The sequence below is a fragment of the Halichoerus grypus genome, chromosome 9, assembly GCF_964656455.1.
Source record: "Halichoerus grypus chromosome 9, mHalGry1.hap1.1, whole genome shotgun sequence".
Lineage (NCBI taxonomy): Eukaryota > Metazoa > Chordata > Mammalia > Carnivora > Phocidae > Halichoerus > Halichoerus grypus.
Genome location: NC_135720.1, coordinates 70,979,027 through 71,003,318, shown reverse-complemented (window position 1 = coordinate 71,003,318; position 24,292 = coordinate 70,979,027). Strand labels below are relative to the sequence as shown.

The following is a 24,292-nucleotide window of genomic DNA, read 5'->3' as shown; positions in this document are numbered from 1 at the left end:
GGGCTCAGGTCTTGATCCCAGGGTCCTGGGATCGAGCCCAGAGTCAGGCTCCCTGCTCAGCAGGGGAGTCTGCTTCTGCCTCTCCCACTGCCCCTCCCCCCCACTCATGCTCAGTCTCTTGCTTTCTCTCTCCCAAATAAATAAATATCTTTTTAAAAAAACAGTATACTATAATAAACATTAGGTGAATGGGGTCTCAAAATATTTCATTGTGCTGTACTCACCTTTCTTGTGATGATGTGAGATGATAAAATGTTTATGTGATGAGATGAAGTGAGGTGAATGATGCAGGTTTTGTGACTAGTGTTAGGCTACTATTGACCTTCTGCGGATTCGTCAGAAAGAGGATCATCGGCTTGCAGACCATGGTAACTGAAAGTGCGGAAAACGAAACTACAGATAAGGGGGACTGTCGTATCTTTTTTTTTTTTAATTCCTTACAACTATGCATTCAATAAATGTCACTATCTCACTGATTGCCCAGTTTAATCACAGCTATCCAGAAGACAGACAGATCATAGATGGTAGGTAGGTAGGTAGATAGAAAGATAGATGATAAATGATAGATAGATAGATAGATAGATAGATGATAAAGATAGATAGAAATTGAAAGAATACAAATGTTAACAAAAACTAAACACATTTTTTTTTAATGTGGAGTTCTTTGAGCTTGGTGATGATGCTGTTTCACAGTCAATTTACTGTATTACTCTGAGAACAATTTGCCATAAACATCAAAGTAATGTTATATGCTTTTTTTTTCTCTCTTTTCTCCAAAGAAATGCACAGTGGGATATGTAAAATGTCAGAAATAATTAGACAAAATCACACAATTTCATTGTGACACTAAAATATCTTTGGAGTTGAGCATTTGCTATGAAACTTTAAAACTGCTTTGAAGTCTGCTTATTATAAACAATATAATATTTTTCTTTAATGTCCCAGAATTTCTAAAGTATGATGCAAGGTGAATATATGTTTCAAAATAAAAAATAATTTATGTATAAATGTATAGATATTAATAAATATAAATAAGAAAGTAATTCAGGTGGCAAGATAGACTTTAAAGTCGGTAATGTTTTCATGAGAAAGAGTTGGGGAGCTTAACTTTTTAAAAAATTTTTGGTAGCTACACTTGTAGTTAGCACAGCATAAGGATTTGTGAGTCACTATGTTGTATACCTGAAATTAATGTAACATTGTGTGTCAACTATACATCAATTTTTAAAAAGTATCTTTTGAAGAATCATGTAAAAGTGAACTTTGTACCCAGAGATAAAAAAGAAAATTATATCGAAAATGTGTAAAGAATTTCTGAGTGCTGAAATATGGTAACATTTTCTAGGGGGAAAAATATGACTTTTCATTCATTAACCAGTAGCATACTATCTTCCAGGAACCCTCAGAAGAAACGCTGTGGTGCTTCCTTTTACCCATACAAATGGAACATAAGAAACTACATAGCTGAAGAAACTACAGTCTTCTTATAAATGAGAGGCATTGAAGTCTAAGTAATTTCCTGCTGAGGGAAAATAACCAGCAGCTTTTCCACAGTGTAGATTGAAACAGGGAAAACATGAATATCACTAACTGTACCACAGAAGCCAGTGTGGCTGCAAGACCCAAGACCATCACTGAGAAGATGCTCATTTCCATGACTCTGGTGATCATCACCACCCTGACCATGTTGCTGAACTTGGCCGTGATCATGGCCATCTGTACCACCAAGAAGCTCCACCAGCCTGCCAACTACCTGATCTGTTCCCTGGCTGTGACAGATCTCCTGGTGGCAGTGCTCGTCATGCCACTGAGCATCATGTATATTGTCATGGACAGCTGGAAACTAGGGTACTTTATCTGCGAGGTGTGGCTGAGTGTGGACATGACCTGCTGCACCTGCTCCATCCTCCATCTCTGTGTGATTGCCCTAGACAGGTACTGGGCCATCACCAACGCTATTGAATATGCCAGGAAGAGGACCGCCAAGAGGGCTGGGCTGATGATCCTCACCGTCTGGACCATCTCCATCTTCATCTCCATGCCCCCTCTGTTCTGGAGGAGCCACCGCCAACTCAGCCCACCTCCTAGTCAGTGCACCATCCAGCACGACCATGTCATCTACACCATTTACTCCACACTTGGGGCATTTTATATCCCCTTGACTTTGATACTTATTCTGTATTACCGGATTTACCATGCAGCGAAGAGCCTTTATCAGAAAAGAGGATCTAGCCGGCACTTAAGCAACAGAAGCACGGATAGCCAAAATTCTTTTGCGAGTTGTAAACTTACACAAACTTTCTGTGTGTCTGATTTCTCCACCTCAGACCCTACCACAGAGTTTGAAAAGATCCACTCCTCTATCAGGATCCCTTCCTTCTATAATGATCTAGATCACCCAGGAGAACGTCAGCAAATCTCTAGTACCAGGGAACGTAAGGCAGCACGCATCCTAGGACTGATTTTGGGGGCATTCATTTTGTCGTGGCTGCCATTTTTCATCAAAGAGTTGATTGTTGGTCTGAGCATCTATGCGGTGTCCTCTGAAGTGGCTGATTTTTTGACGTGGCTTGGTTATGTTAATTCTCTGATCAACCCTCTGCTCTACACAAGTTTTAATGAAGACTTTAAGCTGGCTTTTAAAAAGCTAATTAAGTGCCGAGAACATACTTAGATTGCAAAAAGCCAAAAGGCATTGTTTTTACCAGCCTTGTGAGTGGACAGAGGAAAGGGGTTCAACTTATTAATTCTTGAACATAGTTGGTTCAGAAAAGTTTGTAAGGTAGTGTGGTCTTTTTGTTTGTTCATTTGTTCCGTTTTGTTTGAGGTTTGTTTTCTGGTGTGCCGTTTTCTACCTCTGGTTTTATTTGTGGTACATGATTTCAAATAAACATCCGACAAAGACAGAAATTTCATAGACGTAATAATAAGGTGAAATAGTAACTACTTTTTTTTAGCCATTCAGTTAATCTTGCAATTAAAGAATGCCAAAATAAATCTTCACTTGCAGAAGTTCTTATTACTTATAAATCAAATACCTGATAACTTGCCCTCGTGTGGCATTAAATCTGAGGTCATGGCTCCATATGCGTGCAAGTTTTAGTGGGAATTGCATGACTACATAAAGCATTAATAAAAAAAAAAAAGTGTTACACTGTCACCTGCTTGCAGACCTGATCTAAAATCATTTACTGTGACTACATAGCCCACTCCCTTTAGGCACAAATAGTACAGCTATTATAGTCATGATTAAATATGCTTCCTCATTCTCTAAAAAGAACCTGGAATGAATACTCCGGCACTTTCCTAGGTCTTTGACTATGAATATGAAACATAAACAAATTCAAGATAATCTAAATCTCCTTTGGTCCATGTGTTGTATTACCTGACAGGCACATTGGACGTCTTGCCATTCTGAGAAGTGTCCCACTGAGCCTTGCACACACTCCCTCACTTAAAAGGATTCAGGTGGGAGTACAAGCAGCTTAACAGGGTAGAGTGATCAAATGAAGGAATATATTATCTGAAGAACTTTGTTGGAGAATGTTACTTATTAAGTTACCAGTTGTGCCCTTGGCAAAACCATTAAAAGTTGAAAATCTATGTTTACCGCAAAGGTCACCCATCGAGGAAATGAGTATGAAATTGTGTCCCCTGGGATCTCAGTGGCTTCCATGCCAGACTGCATCTTGGGGCCAGGAGGCTGCAGATGGGACCTGACCTGAGGCGACAGCACCTCGCCTGACCTGGGGTGACTGCTCTAGTCACATGGAGGAGCTTACCACTAAGTCAAGAGTGATGGCAGGGACGCCTGGGTGGCTCAGTTGGTTAAGCGTCTGCCTTCAGCTCAGGTCATGATCCCAGGGTCCTGGGATCGAGTCCCACATCGGTCTCCTTGCTTGGTGGGGAGCCTGCTTCTCCCCCAGCCTGCCGCTCCCCCTGCTTGTGCATGCTCTCTCTCTCTGACAAATAAATAAATAAAATCTTAAAAAAAAAAAAAAAAAAAGAGTGATGACAGAAGGGAATGAAAGTTTGTAAATTCATGTATGCTCTCGAGTCAGTGACTATTTTACACCTCTTCTCCTCGTCTCATCCACAGCTTCTCCCCATCTCTCCACTCTCCCCAGGTCATTTCTCTTCTTTGTTCACTGAGAAGACATGAATTTGCTCCCTCTCCTCCATGTTTTAGCCTTAAATCTACGCCCTCTAATCTTTTCTGTAATCTTGCACGTTTCTCCTTACCCCTGACTCCTCTCCTCCGCTGCCCCCCTCCTGTCTCCACCCCCTCTCTCCTCCTCCCTTCTCCCCTCCCTTTCTCCCACCCCCTTCCTCTCCCCACTTTTCTTTAATCTCACCTATGAGTTTGCTCAAGTCTCTCGGACACTGGTGTACATTTCCTCTGGCCCTACTTCCCACTCAAGAGCCTGCTTCATCTCTCTCCTGGCTCTCCCACCTGAGTTTCTCCACTCATCAATCCTTCATTCTGCTCACCTCTCACCTTCCACTGACTTTCTTATCCTGTGCCATCTGAGTGTACCCCTCCTAGCTCTCCTGAAACAGATCTCCCAAAGTCTTTGGTGACTTGCCAGTAGGCAAATTTAATGGCCTTCCCTCTGTCCTTATCTACTTCCCAATCTCTCATCAGGTAGAATAGCTAAGCGTCCCTTTCTTGTTTAAGGCTGTGACTTCCAAAATACATTACTCCCCTGGTTCTCCAATCATCTCCTCATTCTTTGTCTCCTTTTCTTCCTCCTGGGGCATTGTCCTCGGCTCTTACCTCCTGTATCTCCATACTCCATCCCACCCCATCACATGCCTGTGGTTTTTCAATTTGTGTCTTTAGTTCTGATCTCTGTCTTTCTCAAACTCCAGACCCATGAATTATATCCAGTGAACATCTCCCTATGAATAGCCTGTTGGTTCTCAAACACAGCTTTTCCAAACTGAACTCATGATCATTTTTCCACACTCAGACCTTCTCCTCCTTCCCAGTCTCAGATAACAGGATTACCATGCTTTTTATCATTCCTATTAGATAAATGTGATCCTCTCATGGCTTATCTCTCACATTCAGATAGTCTTAAAGTCTTATCCATTTACCTCTACAGAAATATTTGAATATGCCCCTTTCTTCTCCAATAAGCTGGTCCCCTCACTTATTCCAAATCTTCTCATCTGATCCACTTACCTCTGGAGTCCTTCATCTGCAACTCTGCCCCCACATAACTGCACATCTATCAGATATATCTTCTAGAACAGTGGTTTTCAGAGTGGCAGCTCTGGACCAGCAGCAATAGCATCACCTGAGAAGTTGTGAAAAATGCAATGTCTAGGGCCCCACTGAAGATGTACTGAATCACAAATTCAGAGAGTAAAACTTCTATTTTAATAAGCCCTCTAGGAGATTCTGGTTTGAGAATCATTATCCTTAAGCATACCACTGGTTTTTAATTATAATACTCATAATCCTCTACTATTTCCCCATCAGTTTAAAATAAATTAAGATTCCTTAGTATAATATTCAAGGCTCCTTCACTACGTGACTTTAAACTACCTTTCCAGAGTTGTGTCTCACCACTTCTTCTCACCCACCTCATACTCCAGAAAGTCTGGATATTTTCTGGGTTTTCTGGGCTCCCCTAACAGTTGATCCCACTGCTTCAGATTCCACTGGCTCCATGGCTTTCCATTCTTCTTCTACCAAGTCTTCATGCAATCTTGCAGCACAAATGCAATCTCTTCTGTAAAGTCTTCCGAGATCCTTCTTCCTTCTCTATCACTGTGAAAGTCCTCTCTCCCAGCTCTATGCTCCCATAGAACCCCATTTCTATCACTATTATTATATGCACCCTATCTTATAATGCATCTGTTTGTGTATTTCTGCTGTCTGCCCTAAAAGACTGTGAGCTCCTTGAGGGCAGGAACCATGTCTGTTTCATCTCTGTATCCCTAGGGACTCCTACAGTATTTTGCATAAAGTAGGCACTCAATAAATGTCTGTTAATGTGAATGGAATTATGTCCCTGGAAGAGAAAATGTCAATGTGCCATCTTCTCCCAGTGAGAAAACCAAACTTCTAAAATACCATGGTGAAATACTGACTTTCTTTCTCCCCAAAACTTACATTACTACTTCCCAATCTTGTTCCAAAAACTGCGTAAAAAAAAAAGCTTCCACATGGAAAAAAAAAAAAAGGATTGCCTGCTGAATATAAATTAATATACTTTATTCAGTAGGATTCAGGCTAAGCTGCTCTCAAAGAAGGGGCCCTCCAAATATAGTAGTTCGAACAAGATAGTTTCTTTCTCCCTCACATGACAGTAAAGAGGTAGGAGGGCAGCCCAGAGTGAGTAGGAGACTCTGCTCCACAACATTATCCAGGACAAGGTGGTTCTTCCTTCCTCCCAGGGCTTGTTCTCATCTGCATGGCCAAAGCTGACTAACCATTGCATCCACATTCCGGTCCATAGGAAGTAAGAGAGAGAAGTAGAGAGCGGTTTCCTTTTAAGGAAGTTATGTGGGTCACATAACTTCTGCTTATACTCCATTGGCAATAATTGGTCACATGGCCACACCAAATTGTAAAAGAGAGTAAGAGAGTAAATCTCTAGCTGGGCAGCCACATGCCTTGCTAAAATTGAGGACATTATAATAAAAGGAAGAAAGAGAGAATGAATACAAGGGAACAAGGAACAGTCCACCTCAAAGGGATATTGGTTTCTGTATGCACAGCTCCTATATCTCAGGCAAGTCGATTTGCTACCCAGTTCCTGGTGATCTATGTATGAGGATGTTGAGGTTTAAAATATGCGTGACTAGACTGAGATTGTGCGTACGCTGAAAATCCAGTATTTATCATGATTATATCTCTAATATCTAGAAATTATATGAGCAACTCACTTGCTTTCCCATCATCTTCCACATGTCATCATTGAAAATTCTTGGCAATTTTAAGCATTTTAAAATGTTAAGAGTCTAATTAAATAAAAAACAAAAAACAGATGCATAAGTAATTTTCACTTACTCATTTTTACTAACGCATTTACAATTTACTAGATAAGTCCTAATTAAATGCAACTCTCTCACACCTATCTTTGCCCTTAGCAAAGAAGAATCTATATCTATTTCCTAATATAAATCAAACCCATTGGGAAAAAAAAAAATCTGTTGTTTGGTTTACTCATTTAACCAGTAGTGCTAGCTGGTATTGACCGCCATTGCTGCTTTCAATTAAAACTTGAGTAATGGTTCCTTCCAATATGGTTAGTTTTTCTAGTATAAACATTAGAGGATTAAAAGTAAACCCCAGGGGTGACATTTCAAACACCCCCATTAACTAATAAATTAGGACTTCCTGATTTGTGTACCTGGTAAAAGAATTCTTGGATATAAGTCACTCCCTTGGAGACCGGTAGGTGTTTGGTTATAACTGGTAGCAATAAGAACCCCTATGAGCATTGCTACCACTATCTGCTTTGGATAACTGTATAGCTTCCTATACATATGAATTCCAGTTTGCAAACTCTGATAGATATGTATAAGGGAAGTTCCAGAGTGAGGTTCAGCAACTGTTCTGGCTACCAGCACAAGACATCCAGCATCATACTGGTCTGTCTACTGTGTGTTTGCTGTGTTTGCTTGGTTTTTAAGGTCTTCTATACACAACAACTTCTAACTCCATATGTACAATGTTTGCAAATGTTGTAAGAGCATCAGAAAAATTAGTGAAAAGGAGCATATGACTACAAAGGAAAAACAAGCAAAGGCAATTTTTTAAATTAAAAGTGCTGAGAAAACAAGCATCGCATATAAGAATGGGATCAAATCTTGCTCGGTTTTCAAGGACAACCATATGCAACACGTGAAAAAGCAGCATGCCTAAATTATTGACTATAATCAGCAGGAAACAAGGAAAAGTGATTAATGAGATGGGAAACTGTCTGAGCACCACACAGTAGTTCTAAAAGGTGTTTGGGAGTGTGTATGGGCATGTCTAGTTATTGCAATAGAGAACACTAATGGTATTTTGTAGTACGAGGCACAGAGGCTAAATCCTGCATTTGAAAAAAAAAAAAAGAAAAGAAAAACAGTCCCACTCAAAAAAGAATTGCCACACCCAAAATACCAATATCACTACCTGCTAAGAAACTCAGGAGTACCAGCATCGACATGGGATGCTCAGAAGCCTAATGTTAATTCAGGTGTTGGCTAGGGATTATTTGAGAATTTAGAAGACTAAGCATTGCAAAAGTGCTGCTATGAACTTTTATTGCAAGCCATGGAGGGTTGCAGAGGTTCAAGGCCAATTTGAATCTGTCCAATATCAAAATGAGGGTCAGACCAATAAATATAGACAGCACATTGGTTAGAGAGTCTCCCATGACATTGGCAGAGATCATTGAGAAAAACGACACAATACAATGTCTATTAGCAAGGAGGAGGTATTGATGCTTCAGAGGATTGACTCAGATCCTTATTTGATGGAAAGGTTTTCAGAGGCTAAACATAGTCTCACCTAAGTCACTTCAGAGTTAGAACTGAAAGAGAATCTCAGGCACCTGTCACTAGAAGGAGAAGATATTTCCAATGGTAGGAAGGATGACATTGGATGTTCCTGGGACCCTTAAATTATCCCAGGGCCCTCCTCTCTCTCCATAAACCCCACCTTGGAGAATACACAGCAGGTTTCAGCCTTGCCACGAAAATGGTTTGAAATTATTTCCTTCAGAATAGAAGACAGTCACTAGGAGAAGAGAATTGTTTCAGAAAAGTAATCTGTCAGCTCCCTGGAAGCTCCTAGCACCTAACACAGAAGGTGGTGCATGGTGGAGTTCAATTTATATAACTTACATGTCTGTTGAATTTAATTGAAATGAACACATTGATTACAGACCTCAAGAAATTTAAAAGCGGAACTATGTTATGGTTAAGAAGGGAACGTCTTCATATGGAGTTGTCAAATATTTAATTTTTTTTTTAAGGAAAGGGGGCATCAGGACAATGATGATACAAAAGAAACAGCAACAGGAGGAGTTTGGAGATAAAATCAACAGAGTTTTAGGCAATAAAAAAAACATTAACCATCTGCTATGAGTTTGATCAGATACAAAAGTTTTTCATTGAAAAAGAGAAAGTGGTATAAGAGCAATGAGATGAAGAAAGCAAGAACACAGCAATGAAAAGAGCAAAGTTGGGGAGATAATGTTGGTGGTGGTTTGAGGTCCACAAACATCAAGTGAGCACCTGCCATGAGTTTGGCATCGTACTAGGCACTGGGATCTCTGTAAGGAAAGAAAAGAGGGAGGGGAGGAAGAGAGCAGATAATTCAGGTGGAAAACAACTACAAGACCCAAATCTTAAGAGCAGGTTTGTAGAAAGCTGATTATATTTATTTTCTATTTTGATAAAACAGCATTTCAGAGGGAGTTATAAACATTGCCTTTGCTTAAGGGGGTGGGAGAGAAAGAAGACAGAGGAGAGCATTTTGCACATCTGAATCTTAGGGAAAAAGAGGGTGATATCAAAAACTCTGAAGAATGGAGGAGAACAGATGTTTCTTCAGAGAAAGTGTATAAACAACATGGGTACAAGAAATAAGGTCTTAAGGGCATGTGTTTCCAGTTTGCATGGTATCAAACAGTTGGTACATCAAGGGATAATTTAAGAAAAGCTAATTTATGAAGACATCCAAAGGAATGAGGATGGAAACAGATCTCTGAGGAAAATGTAGATTTATAAGTAGTCTTATAATAAGCAGACCAGTGACCCCAAGTGTTTCTGGTTCATGGTTAAGCACTCAGTAAGGGATTAGGAAATGAATAAATGAATTACTCAGTTAAGCCATCAAGCCTGTGTAAGCATTTGGATGGCAAAGGAGAACAACTTGGCGATATAACAAAAAGTATCTGTGTGGGGCGCCTGGGTGGCTCAGTCAGTTAAGCATCTGACTTCAGCTAAGGTCATGATCTCAGTGTCCTGGGAACCAGCCCCACTTCCAGCGCCACGTCCAAATAAATAAAATCTTTTTTTTTAAGTATCTGTGTAAATCAGTAAGAAAGATGCTAATAAAATATGCATTCGAGGTATGAAGCAGTTATATAAAAATGCTAAGCCATCAGTCATCCTCTATTCCTGTACTTTGGAGGGGATGGGCAGAGAAGTATTTTATAAAGAACAGTAAGCACGACCACAGTGTAAATAGTGTTACCTGACAACTTTACCTGATTACTTCTTATTTATCTGTTTCTCACTAACAAAAAACTAAGGCCTAACTGCCCTTTCTAATCACACATACTTGCATCTAGAAATAAAAACAGTGTCTTCCACTCTAATAAGGAAAACAAAGGCAAGCTTGACACAGGCAGGTGTCATTGGAAGAACCGTTACAGGAGTCCAGTTAGAGATGAAGGCCAGGGGCGCCTGGGGGCTCAGTCTGTTAAGCGTCTGCCTTCAGCTCAGGTCCTGATCCCAGGCTCCCGGGATTGAGTCCTATGTTGGGCTCCCTGCTCAGTGGGAGCTTGCTTCTCCCTCTGCCCCTCCCCCAATTGTGTTCTCTCTCTCTCTCTCTCTCTCTCTCTCTCAAGGAAATAAATAAAATCTTTTTAAAATAAATAGAAATGAATGCCAGGTGTGCTCTGTGTCCATGTCATTTCATGTATAATTATTGGATATTCTACAAACTGGAATAGGAGGATATGAAGATAACAACTTCATTGGTAATACTTAGGAAGAATCATGATCAGAGCCTCCAAGATATGTCTATACTAGAGAGATCTTGCCTTAGAATGCCTGCCTTGCCCATAAACTCCTTCTAAATGTGTTACAAGACACAGCTCCAACTGAGAAAAGCAGGTCTAAGTGTGTCTTTAAGCATAACTCACTATGTGGCACCAGGTGACATCCCCTGCCTGTCCTGAGCTCCCCTATCTGCAGCTGATTATTTAGGGCAGTTGGGCATCTGACCCAAGAACTGCAGGTCCAAATGCTGCTATATGCTGTCTGTGTGCTACGAGGTGGTCTGGTGTGAAAGCTCACCCCACACAGAAGGTGATTGCTTGTGATAATGACATTCCTTTTTTTTTTTATTTTTTTTTGGGGGCGGGAGGAGCAGAGAGAGAGAATCTTAAGCAGGCTCCATGCCCAACATGGAGCCCAATGTAGGGCTCAATCTCACAACCCTGAGATCACAACCCAAGCTGAAATTGAGAGTCGGATACTTGACCAACTGAGCCACCCAGGCACCCCAATAATGACATTCTTACCACTCAAGGATTTGAACAAAAAATACAGAGTCATACTGTTGTCAGTGGAAGCAGAACTAGAAAGATAAGCAAAGTGAGGCCAAAACAAAAAAAAGCAGCCAACTGGCATCCATGGCAAAGCACAAGAATGAAGCTAAATTAATTCCTGCTGCTGAGAAACTAACAGTGTTGCCTGTGCTTTAGAGTTGCCACTTACAATCCCAGACAAACTTCCAGTTCCCAAACTCTGCTCCAGGTCCTGAGGTTTAGCTGTGAGAATATTCCAGAGACTCCTTTCTCTCTTATTGCAACAGTTACCACTACAATCAACCACCACTATTTGAGGTAACCGGCATTATTCTCTTTCTTCCAATGGAAGGATCCTGAACACACAGAGTTCCTAGGTCTCTGAGCCATAAGATTCTGGAACAAGCACCCTGGCTCCATTTGGACAATAAGGGCAATTGGACAAGATTCAAGTCTTTTCATTCCCATTGACATTTCTAATGTGGAAACGTACATAGTTTCCATTACTCTGATATGTCTCAGTTGCCTTCATGAAACTAAATTCTTCCATTTAGTTTTTACTCCATGAATTTCAATTCTATTCCTCATAAGTTGTTTTTTATTTTTAAGTTGTTGTTGTTGTTCTTTGCTTTGGTTCCCAGGATAAAGTAACATACCCCTTGCCCAAGGAGCAACTGATTTTGATTTCCTTAATTCTTAGCCTTGGGAGTGGGAAAGAATAGAAAGGACAGGGTGGGAGGGGCAGTGGGCAGAGAGACCAAAGCACTCTCTTAGTCTGTTTGAGCTGCTATAACAAAAATACCATAGACCAGTTGGCTTAGAGACAACAGAAATTTATTTCTCACAGTTCTGGGAGGCTCAAAGTCTGTGATCAAGATTCCAGCATGGTTGGGTTCTGATAGCCTCTTCTGGTTTGTAGAGTGCTGAGGAAAGTTATGATATAAGAATTTGGAGGAGACACAATATTCATTTCATGACAAGTACTGACAGTCATCTTTAGAGGGTTTGTGAACCAGTTACACTTGCAGCCTCAACAGGTGTTTTGAGGGCTTTGGGTGAGGGAAGAAAATATTCTTCCTCTACCTTCAAGGTCTTCCAATTGGACTAAGAATTAAATTTACATGAGACAGATTAACAGGAGGTAAAAAACCAAAGTTTTATTATGGGTACATGGAGGTCCAATAATGAAATTGAGACCTAAAAATAAGACCAAGACAGGCAGCTTTTATTCTTTTTAGACATGAGACAATAAATCTTTGAGGAATTGACAAGACAAAGAAAATTTAACTTTGGGAGCTTCAATTAGTAAGAAATTCAAAAGTTGTTTTGTTTTTTTTTAATGTGATCCCTACAACCAACATGGGGCTGGAACCGACAACCCCAAGAGCAAGAGTAGCATGCCCTACTGAATGAGCTAGCCAGGCACCCCCAATTAGTAAGAAGTTCTAAACAGAATCTGGACTCGGGTAGAAAATTATTAAAAAGTAACAAGTATTGTTTACACAGTCTTCTTGGCTCTAAATTTCCCATCTCTAGTAATAAGAACATCTCTTTATGTCCTGGTACGGGGGGGTACCTTTCACATGGGAGATTTAATTCCTGCTTTCAGGGGGACAGAGAAGGGCCTAAGTGTCCTTCTTACTCAGGCTGACTCTTAAGTAACTTTTATGTAAAACCAATATGCCAATGCAGTCCATCTTGGGGCAACCTGTCATTGGCCTCTCTACAGGGGAGCAGAGTCATGACATTAACGACCACTATGTACTCAGCCAGGCTTAGCTCAGTCACAAGCACCCTAGGGGATAGAATCACCTCTCTGAATCTTATAAAATGTTGTAGATTTGAATATACTCCAGCAAATGAGCATATTTCCAGTGATATGAGCCCCTTCTTAATAAAAATAACCAGAAGAAATTACTAAAATCCAGCAAGGGTGTGTGTGTGTGAAATTTAGTCTACTAAATAATTGGAGATAAAGTTCATTCAACACACATATATTAACATCTATGTGTCAAGCTTTGCAACATACTGTCTTGTGAATAAGATACAGCCCCAGCCCTTAAGAAAAACATGGTCTATTGGAAGAGAAAGCCAAGTAAACTATAGAGTATGATACATTGAGTTGTAGAGATATATACAACATGCACATAGAAGAAGAAATCATCAGTTCTGTGTGAGAAGGAGGAGAGGAGCCTTCACTAAAAATTTGAGCTGGAACATGATATAAGAATTAAGTAGGCTGACAATTCATACCAATAAACAGCATGAATAAAAGCATGGAGACACGGAGATTCAAATGGTGTTCAGGGAATGAGAAGTGGCCTGCAGTAATCAGTGTATGGGGTAGGAAGGAGAAAGGCAGGAAAGGAGGCTTGTGGTCCAGGCATGTCCATGAAGGACCACAAATGCCTCACTAAGGACATTCGATCTTACCTTGCCTGAGGTTTCTAATCAAAGGAGAACATGATCAGACCTGAAGTTTTGAAAGTATCCTTGAATGAAAGAAGATGAAAGAATGAAGACCAGATTGACAGGTGATGGAATAAGCCAGGGTGCAAAAAAGGTAGAGTCTGTACTAAAGAGAAGGAAAGTGAGCAGAAGGAGAGGTGGGGGGAGATGGTAAAGAAATTTCAGAGATAAAATTAGAGGACAGACAAATCAATAGACTTATCTAGAAGATGACCTTTTTAAATTGAAAGAGAGCAAAGTTTCAGACTGCCAAAGAGAATGTATAGTAATTTCAGCAGCAGATCATAAATCCCACAATTTGGGGATATAGTAGAACAGAACAAGAGTCACCTTCTTTGCCAAACAGACCAATCCTTTTCTCATGTTGGAGATTGTCTACCCTTGCTTAATCATAGTAAACTGGGCAGAAAATCTTCTCTAGGAAATTGCAATAGATTAATTACACACCTCATTTTTCTCCACTGTTAGCACTACTCTTTCACTGAGTCCTTCTAAACACACTGATTACTTAACAGCTCAGTCAAGCAAACAACCCTTCCTCAAGCAGATATTCAATTCATTTATCATTTAACAAACATTTACTGAGCACCTACTATCTGCCAGGAATTATGCTAGGTCCTAGATATTCAATGGTGAACTAAATAATACAGATTCTTTCCCTAAATAAAAATTTAGTCTAATGGAAGAGTTAATTTAAATAGCATTTTCAATACAGTGGGTTAAAGTACAGTGAAGAGCAATATTTCTCCAACTTCCAATATGGAAGGTCTGAAGTAAGACCCAAGATTGTGCATTTCTAACAATTTCCCAAGTGATGCTGATGTTGCTGGTCTAAGGACCAAACCCTGCATGGCATAGAATCATGTAACATGGTCTAAGGCATCTTCATCCAAAGCCATTTGAAGAGAAACTGGCAGGAGAATGAAACCTCTTGCATGTCCCACATTTCATAATTTGAGCAATGGCAATTAAGAACAGAAAAAGAAATAACAAGCACAATACATGTAGATCTGCAGAATTCTGATGGGATTGAAAGACAAAATCTGAGCTGATCTTTGAGCAAGTTGGGACAGAAGATAATGGGGATGAGAGTACCCACACTTGGGACCTCAAGCAGAAATGTAGAAGTTGAGCTATGAAAGTATAGAGGACAAGAGCCAGGACAGAGCACTTACCTCATCTCTCAGGCTGTCATTTTTTTGACCACAGCACAATGTAGAGGAATTCGTATTTAACACCTGGCCCCAAATTAAGTTATGCCAGTACTTTTTAAATAATTTTCTATGTGCTTTTATGCTTCTATTGACCATCCTATAAATAAAAGCACTTTATCCCATAGGCTCACATCTCCTCAACTAATCCTTATTTTAAAAGGCTCAGTCAGTTTGGTGTTGGACTCTTGATTTTGGCTCAGGTCATGATCTCAGGGTTGTGGGATGGAGCCCCACATCCAGCTCCACACTCATCGGGGAGTCTACCTGGGATTCTCTCCCTCTCCCTATGCCCCTCTCCCTGCTCGCACTCTCTCTCTCAAATAAACAAATAAATCTTTAAATAAATAAATAAATAAGTAGGCCAAGAGAAATGGAAAGGAAATGGAAAAAGGAAGGAAGTTGCTCCTGTTTATTTAGTTAGGCTGCTTCACATCTGACAATATTGGATACTGCAAACCCAGAATCCTAACAAATGCAACAGCAAGACACAGAAACATAAAGCAGGAAATCTGGAGACATCAATGAAAGATTCTTCCCTAAGGAAATGCTCTTTACTTTGCATTTTAATATGGTATAACATCTAAAATGTGTCTTTAAGTTCCAAAATTTATACCTGTATCATTAACAGAAGATATTTAAATGTCTACCTAAGTCAGCATCCTAAAAAATGGCATGCCTGGCTTCCAGAGCTCTATGAGATCATATTCAGTGAGCTTGTTACCTTTCAGAAAGCTGTTCTTCTGAACCCTGTGTGTCCTGGTAAATGCCTCAGTGCAGGGGATGAGCCCCAGGTAGGAGGTACATCATGCCTGTCAAGAAAAGCCAGGAATCATAGTTTTGCATAGTTCTCCTTGGCTTTTGTTATATTGGTAACCAAAATATGTCTTATAGGATACTTTTGAAGATCAATCCTTAACATCATTAGATTCTCCAGGCCTTGCCTACACTTGGCTCTCGGTTGCATTTATCGGCTCGCCTCCAATAAAGGAGCCGCCCACAGATCTTCCCTGAGGCACCCACCCTGGGCCAACAGCCCCTGCTCCAAAACCATTTTACCTCTGTTCCTCTGGAAACAGTTCCTTCAGGAGTTTGGATTTCATGTGGCTCCAGGAGGCCAAAGTCCTTTCTTAGGAGTTTTTTTCGGTTCCTGAGAATTACAAAAATAGGAACCCAGTGGCCATATTCTCTGCTATGTGGAGGAGCCTGAGCTAATGAGACCAACACAAGAGACAAGATGAAATGAAGGATATGCGCAGAGACATCAGCATTTTTGCTAATGAGGAATTAGAACAGCTAATTCCTTCCACCTCTAAAATCTTAGGGTTCTTGAAAATATATTCATAAGTAATTGTACTGTAGTAAGTTACTTCTAGCAAACAACATATTTGGAATAAAGTGTGGACTTACTCTGGTAGACTCAAAAGAATATTGAACATGGGGCAAGAAAGCCTGGACTTAAATTTCCATCCCAAAATTAATGAGTGACATCAGGAAGTTGTCTAACCTCGCAGAGCCTCAGTTTCTTCATCTATAAAAATGAGGGTAAGGGGTGCCTGGGTGGCTCAGTCCGTTAAGCATCTGCCTTCGGCTCAGGTTATGATCCGGAGTCCCGGGATCCAGCCCGGAGTCAGGCTCCCTGCTCAGCGGGGAGTCTGCTTCTCCCTCTCCGTCTGCCCCTCTACCTGCTTGTGCTGAAAATTAAATGTCCTAATACTCAAAAAGGTGCTTGGTGAGCCACAAAACCAGAGAGAGAGGAAAGAGGGAGAGAGAAGGGAAGGAGGGAGAAGAAGAGAGAGATTGAACAGGATGGGAAACGAAATCAGAAAATCTCTAAAACTGCCTAACAATGCAATGAGGGGCTCTAGTTTGATAAGAACGCTAAGAAATCGGACCCATAATGTCCACAAACCACATAGTACTTTTAATCCAAGTTCTGATCTGATGTTGGGAGCCCTCCAGTGGCTGAGAGATAAGGATGCATCTGAATTCTCCCTTTCGAGCTGCTGCTCCCAGATGAATGAAGACTCGCCGTCACATTATGATAGAACTAGAAAAGACCTTGGAGAGTACTTCCTCAATCTCCCATATTTAAAAGATGAGGAAATGAAGACACTAAGGGGTTGTATATATCTATTTTGAAAGTTAGAAATTACACTATTTATTTTGAAATTTAACCTTTTATATTTTTCCTAAGAATGTCAAAATTCAACAGTTTCCATTTTGACATGAGTAAGAGCTACTCTTACTTCAAAATGTATAACTAAGGCATGTCTGTAGTGACCGAGACCCAAATTATCACCAGTAATGTAACCATGACGCTTTGAACATATTTACATCATGGAGTCATTTTTGTATAGAAGCTTTGGCTGAAAATGTTCTGCAATTAAAACACCAACATTTTTGTCTTATCAAAACCTGTACTTGGGACAATTCCTTGATGCCCTCTACTGGCCGTAATGTTTTCATCCAATGTGCAAGGTAATTATTTCTGCCTAGCCTACTAATCTATTTTATAATATGCCTGAACACTAGGAAGGTTGACTTTGGGAATAAAAATAAGTAAATAAAGGAATATACAGAATATAAGAATGTATCAAAAACATTTAGGGAATGAAATAAACCAAAAACAAACCGTCACTGGAGTCAACATTTGGAATGCTAAGAAATTATGACATCAACTAGTTATACCTAATTTTGCTCTACAAAGTAATATAAGTAGGCTGTGAATTTTGTTCTTAATTTACATTTTCCTGCACCAGATTCTATAAGGATGGTCTGTTGAACAATATATTACTGAAATTGACACAGAAAAACAGAATTGTTAAAATTAAATTATCAGGATGCCTAGGTGGCTCAGTCGGTTGAGCAGCCAGCTCTTGGGTTCAGCTCAGGTGGTGAGATCGAGCCCCGCATCAGGCTCCATGCTCAGCAAGAAGTCTGCTTGAGATTCTCTCTCTCCCTCTCCTCTGCCTCCCCACCCCCCGGCTCGCTCTCTCTCTCTCTCTCAAATAAATAAATAAGTCTTTAAAAAAATTTAAATTATCAAATGTTGAGAGATGCCATGTTTAGAAGTGCAAGCAATAGAAAAATATGAATGAATGCACTAACCACCCAGATCACCTTAAGACTAGCCTTCTCCTTCCCTGAAACAGAATTTTATCAACCTTAGGAACATCTCCACAGTTCATGTTGACCATAATGCTGGTTCCTCTGGCCTACTGGGTGGGTGTCAGTCTGAATCACAGGTTCATCTACCTCCTCATCTACATCATGTTGCCAAAATATTACTACTACCTATAATAATAATAATAATAATAATTAAAACATTTATTGAGTTGTAGCCATGTTCCAGGCACTGTTACAAGTGCTTCTCATGAATAATTCTCACTACAATGCTGTAAATTTGGTGCAAAATAGATGCTCAATAATTGCCTGAATAAATTAATGAATGAAGACTATAATTATCCTCATTTTACAGATAAGAAAAATGTCAACTTCTAGACATTAAGTCACTTGTTCATTGCCACATAGCCAGCAAGTGGCAGAGCTGGGGCTCACCAAAACCTGTGCTCTTCACCAGGCCTCATGCACCACCATGCCTTGTGCACACCCCCTGAGTTACACCTGCCAAGCCATCCACTGCCTTGTCGCTCTTATGACTCGCCCCTGAACCCATGCTTCAAAGATATGAGACAAGTGAAAATTGTTCTATGACATTCAAAATCAAAATTCAAACAGTAGATAGACACACATAGACTAGGGTAAGAAATATATTGAAAGTTGGAAACACTTACTGCTTACGGCAATTTTAAAACCTATTCCCCCAGATTATATGATACTACCCCCCCTCAAGGTGGGGTATATGTCCTCTCTCTTTAAATCTAGATGTGTTTGTGACTGCCTAGATCAACAGAGTAGGAATAAACTGTACTCTGACTTCCTCAGCTAAGTCAGAAAAGACCATCAATTCTCTACCTGGTCCTTCTGGGATGCTCGCTCTGGTGAAGCTAGCCACCACATGTAAGAAATCTACCGACTCTGAGATCACCATGCTGGGGAGCTCAGGCGCCAGTGCTCCAACTGACAGCTCCCGATGGGCTCCCTGCTGACAGCTAGCATCAGCCGCCAGGAGAGTGAGCCATTATGTGTCCAGTGGACTTGAGTCTTCAATGACTGCAGTCCTAGCTGACACCTGAAAGCAAATGTGTGAGACACTCCAAGCAAAAACTGCCTCCCCAAGCCCTTCTTAAAGTATTTGCCCCCAAATTGTAAGCAAATAAAATGCTGTTTTGAGCCAGTATGTTTGGGGTAATTTCTTATGCAGCAATAGTAACCAGGCTCCACTTGATTTTAATTTCTTTTGTTACCTCCAACCTCCTGACCTTGTCCCAGTTGGCTTAACATGGGAACATTCTAGCAATCACATTTATCTGTGGTTTCAATGTTTGTTAGATATGTTTCCCCCAAAAAAGGCACATAGAAAACAGGAAACTAGTGGAACTGAAACAGAAATATATAGACATACTTCCTAGAGTTTAGGCTGGCTGGTTTGTACTTTTTAAAAAGAAATAAATATTGCTGTTTGGAATAAACACACAGAGAAGCGTAAGTGAACTCAGGGCTTGTGAACTCCAGGAAGACATGAGAGAAAGCCCTTATTCTCAGGCCATTCTCCTTTCCCAGATGATACAGACCACTGAAGATGTCTTGTCCCACTGTCACTATGTTTCCCTGGTGCCAACTCTGCTGTGGGGACTTCTGAGGCACCCCAGTCCCCCACACACAGTCGGGTGCCCACACAGCCACCATATAAGGTTCTGCCACCTCTCGAGGTCTGTATGCAAGTAGGACGCAGGACTCCAGTGCCCATGGAAATGGGTATATCTCTGCCTTCTCAATCTCAGGAAATTCATGTCCTGAAATTCGGAACATTTCCTACTTCTCAAAACAAAAGTCTTCACCCCCCAGCCCAGAAAGTCAATCCTAATTGCCCGGAAGATCTTCAACTTTTAATCTAAAAACTCTCTAAGATTTTGTGCTCCAGGTACCAAGGTTGCTGGAAATTTCTTCATTGATCTATGATCCACACAGACCACGTGTACAACCATCACAACTGTTTACTTCTTTCCTGATACCACGGAAATTCCAAAGTTTAAAAATACAACTAGCCCCCCAGGAACAATGAGCACATTCAGTGCCCAGACCTTGGTTTTCGAGATCATTCTCCAATTAAAGGAACTGGGGCTTCTTAGAAAAATGGCTGATTCTAGGGCTGGGACAGGAAATATACGAGATGAATTTAAAGCATCTTGTAGTTCCAGAAAGCAAGGGTGTCCTCAAAAAACACGATGATAGGGCTGTGTCAAAGAGACACCGTAGTCCACTGACAGAGCTCCCAATTGCCAAAGCTGGAACAGTTTTAGGAACGAAGTAAATAATGTAGCGTTGGAATCTAGCCCAAAGTATAAAATAAATATCCACAAGTCCATAATGATATAAATAAATTATTGACTAAATTTAAAATGAGAGAGAATAGGAAAACTGCCATATAGGATTCGAAATCATCTATACGGATAGTGTCCCCTGAACGAGATAGAGCATAACTCCCCATCACTTAAGTGTAGACCATGCACAGTGACCCCCTCCCAAAGAGGACAGTACGGAAAGGGGAACAAAAAGTAACTGTACCTGACAAATACTACTTCAGCCAGATGATCAAGGCTAATGTTAACAGTGATAAGTCATGTGCCCTCAATATGATGTGATGAGAATGGCACTTTACTTCTGTGGTCAGCCTCCCCAAAATCCATATGTCCTGTCTAACTGGGAGAAATCCGAATTGAGTAACATTCTACCAAACATCTGAGCAATAATCCTCAAACCTGTCAAGGTCATCAAAAACAAAGAAATTCTGAGAAACCTGTCACAGCAGAGGAGCCAAAGGAGACATGATGACTAAAGGTAATGTGGTATCTGGACAGGATCTGGGGACAGAAAAAAAAAATTGGGTTAAAAACCACCAAAATATGAATAAAGCATTGACCTTAGTTAATAATAATATATGTAAAAATTATATACCTTATACATACATTAATTGTGACAAATGTATCATTCGAATATAAAATGTACTCAGTACTGAGTACACAGGAACGATCTGTGTTATCTTTGCAACTCTTTTGTAAATCTGAAACTGTTCTAAAATAAAAATTTATTTTTTCATTATTTTTTATTATGTTATGTTAATCACCAAGAATCACAGACCTGTACATCTAAAATTTTATTTTAAAAGAATCAAAAGAATACCTGCCACTGTTCTATCAAATTTTCCCAGCTGTTTACAACATTTGGGTGCATTTCATCATTCATTTGCATATATTTAATTATAAACCCAATTTACAATCACATTATTCTTAGATGTGGCATTTAAACCCAAGAATCAAATGCTGCACTACTAATGTGAATGCTCTGCTAAGTTGTACTCTCTAATACGTTCCCTGTAGTGTGGCACTTCATGTGTGTGCCCCATAAAGAGCTCTCATAATAAACAAGGTACCTAAAGTAGCATATGGTATACTTACGATTTATCTTTAACTGTACCCAGTAACATGCACTGCGATCTCACAATTCTAAAACAGACTTTTCTGTTACACTATTCTAATTTGATTATAAGTTGTTGATGACTTACACTCAGATTTCATTTTGACTAATCCTATAACGTTTTCCTCCCCTTCTCAATTCCAATCATTCTTCTTAAAATAGGATGTTAAACGGGACATTTCCGCATCTCAGCTGAAACTAATAGGTGTCATGTATCCCTACATTCTAAAGAGATGTGCCAAATACCCATACAGGACTGGCTAAGAGGCATCCCCCCAAAAAGAAGACTATAATCCTTAGCATATCACCAATCTCCAGGATACAGGAAAGCAAGCCGATAAGTGACTTAAGGTTGTTGGTGAATCCTTGAACAGAACTCTGAGTGTTATGCATTTCCACCCAGCCCCGCTAGAGGACTGCCACCCCGTGCCACTGGCATGAGGATAGGGCCTTCAGAAACTGCTCAGAGAGGACACAGGTGTTTGTTGGGAAAATGAAGGATGGACAATGAGGAAGGGAGCCCCAGGAGAACATTGCTGAGCATCAGACCTGGGCAACCATGGGACAGAATTTAACCTGTGTGCTCTGCACTTGAAGAGTGAACATTCTGGGGCCTGGTATTATCTAGAGAAGCTTAAGGCGAGAGGCTGGCTGGAGAGACTTTTGACTGGAGGGGCAAAGAGAAAACGCAGCACTTGCACCCAGAGTGGGCCAAGCAGAAGAGAGTCAGGCTTGAGTGACCTGTGAGGGACGCCGCCTCAGAGGACTGCTAGAGAGGTGAGCTGAGCCACCCAGAAAGACACTGCATGGCACAGACGAGAGTGGACATTGCAAGGGGGTAGCCAGGGAACATAAAACCAACTTCAGGGAAATGTTGAAGGCTCTTGGCCAGGGAGGGGGAGGGATGTCTGAAAAACCAATGAAAAGCTCCACAAGAGAAAGAGCTAGCATTTGGGCACGAGCCACAGAGACCACCACTTCTAGAGTACAATCATACCAGGCCAGGCCAAATTGCTGAGATTCCAAATGAGCAGAACCGATTTGAAACTACAGTAACTATCCTACTAAAATAAAAATTTTATAAAACCTGAAAACAAGACATCTTAATAGGTTGCGCTTGAATTAATTTTGTTTTGTGGCAAAGAGATTAAAAACAAGTAGCAGTTTTGAAGGGAGGGAGGGAGCGAGGGAAGGAAGCGATATTATTATGCATCCTCTGGCACAAAAATAGTTTCTGGCAGACCACGTTTAACCTTAGAATCACACAAATTGATTTTTAAGGAAATGGAAAACCTGACAGAGATCTAGAAAACACAGGTGAGAATCACCTTTCAAAACCATACTGATTCTGCCTGGAAACCAACTATTATACAAATATGAATTGCAACAGGTTTGTTCAAGAGAAAGAGCTTGTTATGGTGAGCGCTGTGAATTGTGCAAGACTGTTGAATCACAGATCTGTACCTCTGAAACAAATAATGCAATATATGTTAAGAAAAAAAAAAGAAGAAGAAAAAGATAGCAGGAAGGGAAGAATGAAGGGGGGGAAATCGGAGGGGGAGACGACCCATGAGAGACGATGGACTCTGAGAAACAAACTGAGGGTTCTAGAGGGGAGGGGGTGGGGGGATGGGTTAGCCTGGTCATGGGTATTAAAGAGGGCACGTACTGAATGGAGCACTGGGTGTTATACGCAAACAATGAATCATGGAACACTACATCAAAAACTAATGATGTAATGTATGGTGATTAATATAACAACAAAAAATTTAAAAAAAAGAGAAAGAGCTTGTTGGCATAATATCAAATAATGCCAGTCAACCGGATAACAATCTACTTGCTAAGCAAACTGATGTGTCAGTCCCTGCTACAGTCAAGAGATCAATCATTCACCAACTTCAGTTAGAGACTGCAAATCAATACTTTGGTTTAAGAAGCATAACTACTCCCATCCACATAGAAGTATGGATTTCCTCAGAGAAGTTTTCTCATGAATTTCTCACCCATGACCAAAATTTACAATAGACCTTGCCAAGGTGTTGTCAAAATATGATCCCCTGACACTTGAGAGCTGTAGGTACATGACGATGACAAAGTCAGGATCTGGGGCCTCACGTTCTCTAGGGTGATTCTAATAGAAACCTGCAAGCCTAGATACTCCCCATGCCTGGAATGGACAACAGGCAGGCTAAGCAGCCATAAGCTGCAGCCCCCAGGCCCTCCTGTCGTTCATTTTGAGGGTGGCTACCTGAGTTAGTTTTCTAGGGCTGCCATAACAAAGGACCACAGACTGGGTGGCGTAAACAACAGAAATTGATTTTCTCACCATTCTGGAGGCTGGAAGTCCAAGATCAAGGTGTAGGAAATTCAGTTTCTGGTGAGGTCTCTCTCCCAGCTTGTGGATGGCCACCTTTTCACTGTGTCCTCAATGACCTTTCCTCTGTGCTCTCCAGGTAAGAGCTCTCAGGTGCCTTTTTCTTTTATAAAAGCATCCATTCTGTTGGATTAGGGCCCCACCCTTATGACCTTATTTAACCTTAACTACCCCCTCAAAGGCCTTGTCTCCAAAACAGTCACACTGTGGGTTAAGCCTTCCATGGTATATGAACATGGGGCAGGGGAATGATGACACAATTCAGTCCATAATACTACCTTTTTGGCAATAAGAGCAGAAATCAGGATGGTTAATGTGGAGATGGAAGTGTAATAGGTAATCCTGTTCTCTAGCTTGTCAGAATTCTAAGA

General features: G+C 40.6%; 1 protein-coding gene across 2 annotated transcripts in view; it reads left to right on the top strand.

The window, feature by feature from the left end:
- The window catches only part of HTR1E (5-hydroxytryptamine receptor 1E), a 94,618-nt gene extending 87,618 nt beyond the window's left edge, over positions 1–7,000 (top strand). For both annotated transcript variants that reach the window (XM_036094784.2, XM_036094785.2), the window contains one exon: positions 1,397–7,000. In XM_036094784.2, coding sequence (XP_035950677.1) covers positions 1,577–2,674 — 1,098 coding nt within the window. In that variant the 5' untranslated portion in view covers positions 1,397–1,576 and the 3' untranslated portion in view covers positions 2,675–7,000. The remainder of the gene's footprint in view (positions 1–1,396) is intronic.
- The last annotated feature ends 17,292 nt before the right edge of the window (positions 7,001–24,292 follow it).